A 12,330-nucleotide genomic window follows, 5' to 3' on the forward strand; every position below is an offset into this window, starting at 1 on the left:
AGAATTTTTAAACTTGTATATAAAAACTTCAATTTTTTTTTCAATTGTTATTTTCTTTTTCTAATTTTCTTGTCACAATGCTAAAAGTTATGTTTTGGTTTCAGAAAATTTGGGGGAAAATATCAGGAAAAGAAAATATAAAATAAAAGTAGAATAAAATAAAAAGTAATGAAAAATAAAAAATAGGTTAAAACTCGATAAATTATTTTTATTTTTTATTTCAAACTCATTTTACTTATTTTAATTTATCGATATAAAAATGAAATAATTTTAAAAATATATAAGTTTTTAATTAGTTTTAATTTATATTTGATTTTTTTAAATATTTTTTATAAGATAATCAAACACGAGAAAATCATTTTTCTTCATAATTTTTTTCTTTTCATAATATTTTATAGGAACCAAACACAACCTAATATAGAAAACTAAGTTTAAAAAAAAAACTAGATTAATAACTTTAAGTATATTAAGTTTATATATATATATACATATACCAAGGAGTTTCAGACACTCAATAAGACGATAAATTACATCTCATGCATGTTTTCCACCAATTTGCTTATTTTTTTTCGTATACTCTACGTTTCTCAAATGCCTTTTCATGTTTGTGAGAGGTCATCATGCATAAGTATATTTATAATCTTACTCCTAGTAATTTGGGATTGTAACTCCGCGTATATATAATAATTTATACTTTGAGACGGAAGGATGATTCAGTCGTAACAACCCTGTTTAGAATGCAACATGGTTGGTCACGCTTTGTATACATTCCTACGTAACATAGACATGTGCATATATAAAATTTACTCCACAACAAAATATAGCATAATAAACCACTAAAATGTTGTCCATTTGTCTGTGTCCTCTCATGGAGCGAATACGCAAGAGTGCAGATTTTAGATATCATTTTTTCGAGTAACGAGACGCGGTCAAGCTGACAAAGCCGAATTTGAAAGAGGCCACAACACGGCATGATGGAATCAAGAATCATTGACTGCCCTCTATGTTCGCATCGACTTGACTTGGACTGTTTCCCACTACTAAAATCTTAATCATGATATGATCTCCTTATTATCTACCATAAATTGGCGGGACCCAAGTGGTACAATCCTATTGGATGGGGCTTTGAAATATCTGGTGTTAAGAGATAAGGCCAACTCATTGATTTAATGTACTTCCCAAAAGGATTGGTCCAATCTATTGATCTAGTAATACAAAAATGCTAAACACCCTAAACCTCACCGAAAGCTTGCTACACGTCATCACAGTCCTTCTGGGTGCACACGGTATAGACACCAAGATCGGGTCCAGTCCCTTGAACTTTTCTTTTCTCCTTCCAGGAGGTCTCCATCTTGTGAGTCGATGTTGCCCGGATCACGGGGTTGAAAGTGATTGCCTTACTTTTATATTTATTGCCTGCACTTATCCTTGTTAGCCGACTTCGTCCCCTCCGTCATTCAGTAACTGAGTCATTGTTATTATTTTCAAAGGTTTAAATAGCAGAGGCTGCATCCATTTTGCTAATTTGAATGTGGGAAATAGAGTTTGACTGTTAAGCATATAGACCCTGTAAGAATCCAAGATGGGATGATTTTGCGTGTCCCACAAGCCTCCTTTGTAATGGGATTGGGATGATTTGAAAGGGGTTGTCTTACACACTATAAGTCAAACATCATTTACACGGACGGACATGAGAGATCAAACCCCTACCGACTACTCCCATCATCCAATCATCTTCTACTCAGATTGAAGAAGAATGATGGCATGTTTGTCTAAAATCGAAACCAGCTACTAGTAATTCATACTCTCCTAGTAATTAGCCACTCGTGAATTTAATGTCTCAGCTAGATTGCTCAATTGTTGACATTAGTGGGTCCAACTTTTAAAGTTCCACCAAAAGTAATAATTTCAGCCTAATAAAGTTAAAAGACCCCTCAAAAAATTTCTCAAGGACAATCAATTTTTTCCTTTTTTTCCAAATGTATTACACAAATTTGTCCCTGGGGATGAAGTCGTCTAAAAATGGCAGGAGTTCTGGAAAGTAGAAGCCTCTTTCTACGGTTCTACCAAATGATTTGGTACTTGACTCATTTTCCCACCAAGCAAAAAAAGAAATAAAGGATGACTGAAAAAAGAGAGAGACCAGAAATACAGGTTCAGCAGTTTATAGAATGGGCCAGTAGGCCCATCAGGCTCTGCCGTCAAGTATCTGCTTGTTTGCTGGGCTCTTTAAAGTGGTACCCTCAATCAAAGCGACTCTAGTAGGATAATTCATATTTGTGCAGGTCTAGGTCCAAGTCAAAAAAATTGAATTAGTTTCGGAGAAAAAAAGGTATGGTTTTAAAAAATCAATAGACTGCAGAGATAAAGAATAATACACGAAAATAAAATACTTTATACAAATCTAAAGTGCCCTCATCTGCAACCCCAAGTTTGGGCCGAGGCCCAGGCCCAGGCCTAGGCCTAAGTGTATATAAAATTGGACCAAACCCACCTTAGCATGATCGTTTTGGTGCCCATGTGAATCCGGCGAGAATGACACAGCATTTTCCCTTTAAGAATGAACTATTGTCAGATGCTGATCACAACATTGAAAATTAGGACCAAAGTCGTGGGAATTGAGAAATCAGGTCTGAAAAGGCGGTTTAAGAGATCTGTTAAACTAGATTAAGCCCAGTTTAAACTAATCAGGGTCAGCGCACTTGTCTTGCCAATGACCAATTATACAATCTACTAAAAATTTGGCATTGTTCAATTTGAAAAGAATGTGAAAAGGATTAGTGTGACTCATTAATTAGCAAGCCAACCATTTCTGGGTCTGTTTGGGCCGCAACAATGACGAGAGGATTGGTATATCCTATAAACAATGGGGGGGTTTTTAGCTTTATTAATTCGTGTTGGTTGGTTCCATATCTTTTCCTAACCCAACAACAAGCTTGTTTATTTACACACAATTCAAGGCTGCATTATGTCTGTTTGATAATTTTTGTGGGAGATTTACAGGATTTCACTTGGAGAAGAAGCAAGTTAAGATTATTAAAAGAGTTATAAAACTGTTCGTTCATCATCTTTCAATTAAGTTTTTAGGACAATCGATTGTTGAACATGATATTAGAGCTTGCTTTGACGGGAAATTATGGATTCGAATCATCTCTCTCCAATTTGCATGTTTGTTTTCTCCCCTTCACGATTCTTTGCTATCTCTTTACCCCAATTTGTGCAGGAAGGGTGTACAAAATTGATTGTTAAACGTATTAAATACCATGCTCCTTAAAAACGGGAAAGACTGTCTTAATATGGGAAAAAGACAGTTAGTTATTAGGTTGAAGAAAGAGAAAGGCCATATCCTCGCAATTAATCGAGTGACAGAGGAAATTGCGTGAACCGAAAAGATAAGAGGTGTGGAAGGAGTGGCTACACTTACGCCGACACTTGAAACTTAAAGTCCACCAACAAAAAGAGGTGTGTAGGAAAGAAGATGAGGTCAGCCACTGGATCAACTTCTTAACAATTGGCTCTTTGGCCTTGTGGGGATCACCTATCATGAACCATGTGACTGATTCTCTTTTTATTGTCCTGTAATTTCATTACAGGTGAAAGATGTTAGGACGGAGATGATCATCTTTTGCGGTTTTTGTCAAGACCATCTAGAAACAAGTGAAAGTGGGAGGTTCAATGTTTGTGTGTACAGTGTGTTGGCATATAATTTGGGCCCATGTTTCGAATAAATAAAGCACTTCCACGCCGATGTCTTCAAAATCAGTGCGAAAGCATCAGTCTCTTTTTGTTGAAGGCGGGTCCATTGTCGTCAACATCCATAAAGACCTTTTAAATTTTACGATTTGTTGTTTCTGAATTCTAAGCGTGGACAGCACCAATTTCTGCGGCCCTAACGCGGCCTATCCCCTTGCAGACTTGCGGTAATGTTTTGTTGTCAGAGATGATTCCAGATTTCGGTGTCACTTACTGCCAACGGGTTGGAGGTGAAGCAAGAGCTGTAAACAGATTGGATGTCACCATAGGAAGCCTCTCCAATTGGCTTTGCTGCATAGGGCATAAGAGAAACATACTAATAGTCAGAGAATCTTTGTTCCACTGTTCAATAAATATGGGAAGTATTTTTGTTACTTACTTTGGGGTACTACAATATTGACAGCAAAATAGAAAAGCAGAAAGTTCACGATTACATTATTACAATACAGACAATAGCAAGAAGCACTGTAAATCTAGTTTACATTAATGTGCTTGCTGTTGCTTCTCTCTAAACCATCTCTACAAATTTGTGTTGGCTGGTCCATGGTAGTGGTGGTGTCTTCTGTGGCTGTGGCGGTGGCAGTGACAGTAGCCTTGGATTCTGTTTCTCCCAATTGTAGAATGCCGTTTCCGGAGGAAGCCATGTTAATCTCAGCTTTATTGGCTTCTTGTCTGAACTTCTTGTAGATATCGCCTTGGTAAAACTTTTTGGTCCGGATCACTAAAATGAAGGAAATAATGCACCCAAATAGTGTGGCTGCTGTGATTATGATAAAAGACAGTTTGTAACACGCAGCGCCTGTGCAAGTCAAGTCCTGCCCAGCAACCCTAGTAACACCTGAAGCTTCCAGTTGCTTCAAAGCTTCCTTGTCGTAGAGATGCCCGGCTACTTTGACGTTGAGGATATACGACCCGACCGGACTTGCCACGGCTCCGAAATTGTACAAAGTGGAGTAGTATTTAAGGCCAAATAATTCTGATATGATGGCGAACACTAGTGGCCACTGGGCTCCAAAGCAGAAGCCGATGATCACTGAGGCGAAGTAAAGAGAGTTGGGGACGGCGAAGGCGATGAGAAGATGGCCAACACAAGAGAAAAGAAGAACAAAAGTTAGCATCAGCGGACGGGGGAATTTGTATCTTGTCAAGAATATTTCGGAAGCGAAGCCAGACACGACTCGACCCAGATAATTCCATATGCTGACGAGGGATACGAAGGTGGTGGTGCTGTGGGCCGTGTAGCCCTGTGAACTGCCAATCTGCCCCAAATTGTCGATAGCAGTTAGTGTTCCTCCGACTCCACATGTGGTGACAATGAACAGAATCAACATATCAATGCTGAACAGCGCTTGTAGAATGGTGTAGTCCTCGCCTCTGTCTGGTGGCTTGAACATGGTTTTGAAACAAGAAACTGATTTCTCTGCATTTTCTGGAGCTGCAGTGGGTGGTGGAAGCTGATCCAGTGACACCACAGGGGATGATGCTAGCTCAACCGCAGGTGGATTTTCAGTAATTACTTTCACCTGGGCGGCGTCCAAGGCTTGTTTCTTACCCTTCCAGATGTTGATTTCCTCTTTGATGACTACAGCAAGCGGAAGAAAGAGTAGGATAAGAACGACAGCAGCACTTCCACTATACTCGATTCTGGAGAAGGTAAACTTGTTTTGTATTATGATTATAACCATGAGAAACCCGGCGAGGCCGAGAGACATATAGAGAAGATCATAGAAAACCTTGAGCTCGTTTGCTTGCCGACCTACTTTCATGATCCTGATTGTCCGAAGAAACACGAAGGAGACTGCAGCCGGAAGCCAAGCAATGAATAGAATAAGAGATTTGGAATCATCTCCGTAGAAAGCACGGTAGAGTTGTGTGATGATAGCACCACTCAGACCAACAAATCCCTTCAGAAGGCCCAAAACAATACCTCTGCTTTCAGGGAAGTTCCTAACACAAGTAACCAACGCTCCGGTATTGGCGAATGATTGGGAATTGGCGCCGATGCATATGTAAAGACACATCTGCCATATCTGGGGTTTGGCAATGCGGTCGGTGACGGCGAGCCAGATCATGAAATACCCAAAAAAGTTCATAACAGCGCCAATACAGAGAACCACCCAAGGTGGCGTGACCTCGTTGATGAGGCCCGAGAGAACCCCAACATTGCCACCCAGGTCCTTGAAGAAGCTCAGCAAATTAAGGGTGGTCTGATCATAACCCAGTGACGTTTTTATTTCACCCGAGTACAGACTGAACATGTAAGTTGCACCTGCAACAGACATGATCAGGAGTGAAGCAAAGACCATGAACCATCGCCCCACAAGCACTTGCAAACCGAATCTCCTCATCCCTCTCCCCCCACCACCACCACTGAACTCAGCCATCCCCATGTTTTTCCCACCTCGGGTGTCGATAAATATGCTGGAGCTGATCAGTGATGATGATTATTGAGGTTCACAGTGGCCTCATATTTATAGTAAACAGATGTTAAATATGACCTTACACGCGTGTGAATTAACCACGAGTTTCATCTTGACTTGATAGTTGACTGGTAAACGGGATGGTTCCAGGATTGGGCGGAGAGATTCCAAGTAAGAACAATGATTCAAAGCTTCCAACCACGTGCTGTGCTCTATGGAATTGACACTGACACTCACAAAGCACTCCCAGAAACTGGGTTTTTTACACTCCAAAAAGGCAATTTATAGAACTCATTTCCCAGACAATGGCTCAATTTTTTGAATCACCAAAATTGACAAAATTATTAAAAGTGAAAAATAGAAATTCCACCATTATCAAACTCTTGTATCATGCTCCGTGGACTGTACTTTTTTGGTTTTGATACCCGTGACCACATTATTCTTAATTTGAATCACTTTTTTGGTTTGGATACCCTCGTACAATTTTTCCAATAATTGTTTCTAAGCATACAAGCAATCAACTTCATGGATCGATCTGAGACTTAGAGATTAATGAGCAAGAAAACCGATACCATGGTTTTAAGTGTGAAAAGTATCAGAGCATACCATACATGATGGTCTTCAACTAGTACATGAACAAATAAAATTCAAATCATTTGCGTCATACTGTTTTAAATTTCTGGTTCCATAATCACTCCCATTTCCTCTATATATTGTTTCCGTTCACGCATCATACTCTTCTAATAAGCAGAGCCCCTTTCGTCTTGTTAGCCCAAGGCCACAAGTTTAATCAAAATACACGCACCAATTGACTAAGTATTTATGATTCCTCTTCTTCTAAATCATCTTCTTTTTGATCATTTATGCTATTTCTCTGCTAAACCACATGTTGAAATAGAGATGTATTTTAGACGTGGTCAACATGATTCCCCACCAATAATTTATTCGCGAGGAAATTGCATGCATGATAATCTCCGGCTAAAGTGTGCCCAAGAGAGTTGAATAGGAAGCCAGCTTTATTGGACCCTTCGTTTTAGCTTTATGCTCCTCTGTTTAGGCCGTCTTTGTTGCCAAATTCTAAAGAACTATCATTTATTTTGGTACAGGCTCCTAGAGAACAAAGTGTCCATTTTGATAATGAGATACTTGAATTGCTAAGTTATTGACTAATTTTAATGTCTATTTAAGATACTAATATGCATATAGTACCATCTTATGTTAATTGATTAGCTAATATTATAAGGAAAAGTAAGTTTGACTCATTAATATAAAAATATATAATAAAAAAATCTAAATTTTTTAAAATCAATATTATTTTTATTTATTTAAAAATAATTTGAAATATATGTACTTTTTAATGAATCGTCTCATTATTCCTTAAAATACAATTTTACTTGTCATGTCATTAATATCATTTGATAACTAAACTTCTCTACGTAAATTTTCATTTCTTTTAAGATACATATACATATTTTTTATTATTATTATTTAAGAATTTTTTTTTCTCAAAAGCGCCTGACTTTTTTATTCCTTCTCTCTATCAACAAACATTTCATAAGAAAAGTGGGTTACTTTATTGGAGAAAAATCCTAAAGAAACAGTGAAAAAAAACCATAAACTTTATTCCCAGTAAAACTCAAATTCATGTACAATTCACCAAGTTTCATTGCTTTTAATATTCACACTCTTCAAACTACCTCACTTTTGTTACATAATGTTTATATATAGAGAAAAAATAAAGTCTCAACTTTTCTTATAGGACACTTATTTTGGAGGAAAAAAAATCACAAATGAAATATATATATATATATATATATGTAAATCTAAATAAATAAATAAATAATTTATTTAGATGAGTTTAATTATCAATTGATGTTAATGACATAACAAGTAAAAAAAACATTTTAAGGAATAATTAAATCATTCATTAAAAAAAAAATATTTTAAATTATTTATAAATAAATAAAGATAATATTGATTTAAAAAAATTGAAATATTTTTTCATATATTTTTAAATTAGTAAGTAAAAATCCACTTTTTCTGAATAAGATTAATTATCGGGTAAAGTGCTTTTTTTGGGATTTCATTTTGTTGGGAACCACCTACCGAAACTGATATGCCCTTATATCCAATATGAATGTACTGTTGCGTATCTCATCCAAAGACATGCTGATAAAAGTATGTCGGCCATTTCCTCATACAAGTAAGCAGATCTTGTGGTCGGCAAGCTGGCATCACCTAGTCAAGTTGATTTGGAGGGAGGGAAAGTCTTGGCATCAATCTCTTTGAATATTAGGCTGGCATATGCTATGTGTGCAACCCAAATCTTTGGACAAGTTTGAATACAATGGTTTGGGCAGACTCGGACTTCCGATTTGGAGAACTTCCACCTTGTTATGGAAGTTTTTTTTTTTTTTTATAAGTAGAAATGGACAGCATTCTAATGAATTGAAACACTGCCCAACTTTGAATGATATATTTATTGCATAGGAATAAAGAAAGCTGGCGTCGTATTTGATGGTGTCTATTGTGCGTCACCCAAAATTTCGATTGATTGTTTCAAGTCATGCACCACCACATGTTTAGAGAGGGAATCTTCTCCCCCATAAAATAAAAAAATAAAAACATATTTATTTTAATAGTGATAATTTCTTAGCAGTTTTAAAATTCCGGAAAACTATTTCTGTAGTTTTTATTTATTAAATCAAGTCGAATTGACTTATTTGGACACCTAAACCCCACTCCAATAAAAAATAAAAGAAAGGAATATGACATAATAATAATCTATCTACACATGATTTTTAAGAAGAAATTTATAAAAAGGGTTGACAAAAATATTTGAAAATAGGAAAGAAACAAAAAAAGATCAAGGTTGTTTTGAGAAATGGAAACTACAATGTCTAATTTCAAGAGAATGTGAAACGCTAACCGTGGAGTTTGGGCATCAACACCCATCTTTTTGCATAAGCAAGTTAAATGAGCCAAAAAGAAAGAGCTTCCCATGAGGCCTACATTTTTTTTAACCCAAGGGTATTTATTTTTTTAACTTTTTATTGAAAGCAATTTATTTTCAAATTTTAAGTTATTTGTTTCTCTATCTTTTTATACTTATTATAAACTTTTTATTGAATAGAAAAAACCAAAATATTTGAATTTTTTTAAATGAAAAAAAATAACATGTCAGTTTTTTTCAATGTTTTCATAACCAAACCAGTAATTGAACCAGAAAAGTTACGACTGTAGAATTGGTGACTTCATAAATAATAATTTATATATTATATAAAATTTTAAATAATTCAAAATTTTCATAATATTTCATTTTTATATTTGACATATCAAATTAAATGATAAAGAGAAATATAAATATATTAATATTTTAAATTTTATTAAATAAAACATTTATAATATTTAAATATAAAGATATATTTAAAATGAAAAAATATATAATATTTAATTTTATTTGCATGTATTTTGTATATTTTGAAATTATTATATTAATTAATTTATATTATTTTTTAATTACATTATATAATTATTATAAAAATAAATGTGAAAGTGTTTTATACTTTTATACAATAAAAAATTGAAAAAAAAATAATTTTGTTATATATTTTTATTTACAAATATAATACAATGAAAATGTTTCATAACTTAATGGTTAAACTTCAATTTTTACACTTGAAGGTCCCAGCAACTAACTAATCCCATATCGAAAATGAATAAAAAATATGAATGGATTCTGGGTATAAAAGGTATGCAAGAATTATTGACTTATGAGACTAAAAACTTATTGGGTTTGATGACAAATGGGTTGGATGATCTCCTCACATAGTGATCTGGTTCCCTTAGGAAATGGGGTTATTTTGGTGCAAAATTCATCAAAATGTTTTTTTGGATTAAAAAAAGAAAGAAAAAAGTTTTTTTGGCTTATTTATATATATATATATATATATATTGAATTGTCCGATTCGGTAATTCGATTCTAGTTCAACCCTTAGTCAGTTTAATTAATCGGATCGAATCAGAATCGTGACCGACCGACAGTCGACCTTCATAACTTAATGGTTAAGCTTCAATTTTTACACTTGAAGGTCCCAGCTCAAGCTCTCTAACTTTTAAAAAAAAATTTCTCGCTAACTAATCCCACATTGAAAATGGATAAAAAAAAATATATGTAGGGATTGTGGGTTATAAAAGACATACAAGAATCAATAACTTGTAAAACTAAAAACTTAGTGGGCTTGATGACAAATGGGCTATATGAGCTCCTCATAGATTGATTTGGTTCACTTAGGAAACATTGTCATTTTGGTGCAAAATGCATCAAAATATTTTTTTGGCTTAAAAAAAGAAAAAAAAAAAAAAAAAGGTTGAACTATCTCGTTCGCTGGATTGATTCCGGTTCAACCCTTGACCAACTTAATTAGTCGAATTGAACTAGAATCAATTAGTTTGGTCTGGTTTTTAAAATCATGGTTTTTCTTTACTTTTAATGTTTAATAGAAATAAAATACTATAAAAACAAACAATTTAATACTTAACACTATTAAGCATTAAAGATCTATTTAGAATTAAGTTAAAAAAAAAAAAACATCACCTAAGACTATGTTTGATTCCCAAAAAGTATTAAGGAAAGAAAAAAAATGTTAAGAAAAATAATTTTTTTCATATTTTGTTTAAATCAAATATAATTAAAATTAGTTAAAAACTTAGGCGGTGTTTGTTTTTTTTTTACTTAATTCTAAATAAAAACTTAATGTTTAATAGTGTTAAATATCAGGTTGTTTGTTTTTATAATATTTTATTTCTATTAAGTATTAAAAAAAAAAACTAATATGTTATTTTTTCTATTTAAAAAAAACTAATTTTTTTATTTATAATAAGTCATGAAAAAAATTAGAAAAACAAACAACCTAAATTCTGAAAACAAATTACTTTTAGTAAAAAGCCAAAAAAACAAACACCCTCTTGTACATTTTAAAATTATCTAATCTTTATATAAAAGTAGAAAATAAGTTAAATGAGTTTGAAATAAAATATAAAATAATTTATTGACTTAAATCTATTTTTTATTTTTCTTAACTTTTATTTCCTTTGATTTTTCCTTTCTATTTTCTTTCCCTCACATTTTCCAAGAACCAAACATAGCTTAAGACTGAAGTAGATTAGGCTGGTTTAATTCAACATGGCAACCATTGAAGCCGTTAACCAAAAGCTTAATCCAAAACTTGAATTTAACAGTTTTGTCAAATGCTTAAAAGTACATGAATAATCAATTCTATTTAAATTACACATTCATTAACATATAAATCTCATGGACAATTAATTAACCAATATTAAAAATGAGGTGGGCTTTGGGCATTTCCATCCCAACTGAATAATTTATAGTTATAAAAAAGTTCTGAGTCACCGATATTTCAGTTTTTATAATGTCCTTAAGGCCACACTTAATCAAACAAGAGCAGAAAAGAAAAAGGAAAAAAATGGATTATTTAATAAAATTTAATATTTATTACTTAATTAAATTGATTTTAAATTAAATTATTCTTAATTTATTAACTTAAAATTTATTATTTATTTTTTGCTTTAAATATTAAATTTTTTTATAAATTTAAATTTATTCTAAATTATCAAATTGACATATATATCCTCTTTAATTCTAACTAATATTTATATTTTCACTAATAATAAGCAATAAATTTATTTATCAAACATTTATATTTAAAAAATTGCAGATATAGAAGATAACTAAATATATATATATAAGAAAAAATTATAAATATAAAAAATATTTATGGTAAAAGAGAATTATGAATATAGAGTTATAGTTGTAAAAAATATTTTTATTAAAGATTAAAAATGAATTAATTATTTTAACTTAATACTTAAAGTTATTTTTTACTTTAAATTATGCTCCAAATTACTTTATCAAAAGTAATTTTTTTTTTCTTTTAAACTATAACTTAATAGTATTAAGCATTAAATTATTTATTTTTATTATTAAGTATGAAGTATTAATAAGATGAAAGTTAGGTTGAGATTGTGCCTTAATTGTTTCAAAAAATTATTTTTAACATTCTACACAAAGCTAGAGAGCTAAATATTTTAGTTTTTTCCTTTGGGATATATTTTTTTAAAAAATAAGTAATAAATAAAA

The 12,330-nt window shown here is 32.7% G+C and overlaps 1 protein-coding gene across 1 annotated transcript; it reads right to left on the reverse strand.

Annotated features, from left to right (window-relative positions):
- Positions 1-4,075: 4,075 nt before the first annotated feature.
- LOC100248651 (protein NUCLEAR FUSION DEFECTIVE 4) lies at positions 4,076-6,466 on the reverse strand. The gene has a single exon (XM_002268627.5). It carries the CDS (start codon positions 6,141-6,143, stop codon positions 4,227-4,229), a length of 1,917 nt encoding a protein of 638 aa, XP_002268663.2. The 5' UTR covers positions 6,144-6,466; the 3' UTR covers positions 4,076-4,226.
- Between the last annotated feature and the right edge of the window lie 5,864 nt (positions 6,467-12,330).

This window comes from Vitis vinifera, chromosome 8 (genome assembly GCF_030704535.1).
Source record: "Vitis vinifera cultivar Pinot Noir 40024 chromosome 8, ASM3070453v1".
In the NCBI taxonomy this organism is placed as follows: domain Eukaryota; kingdom Viridiplantae; phylum Streptophyta; class Magnoliopsida; order Vitales; family Vitaceae; genus Vitis; species Vitis vinifera.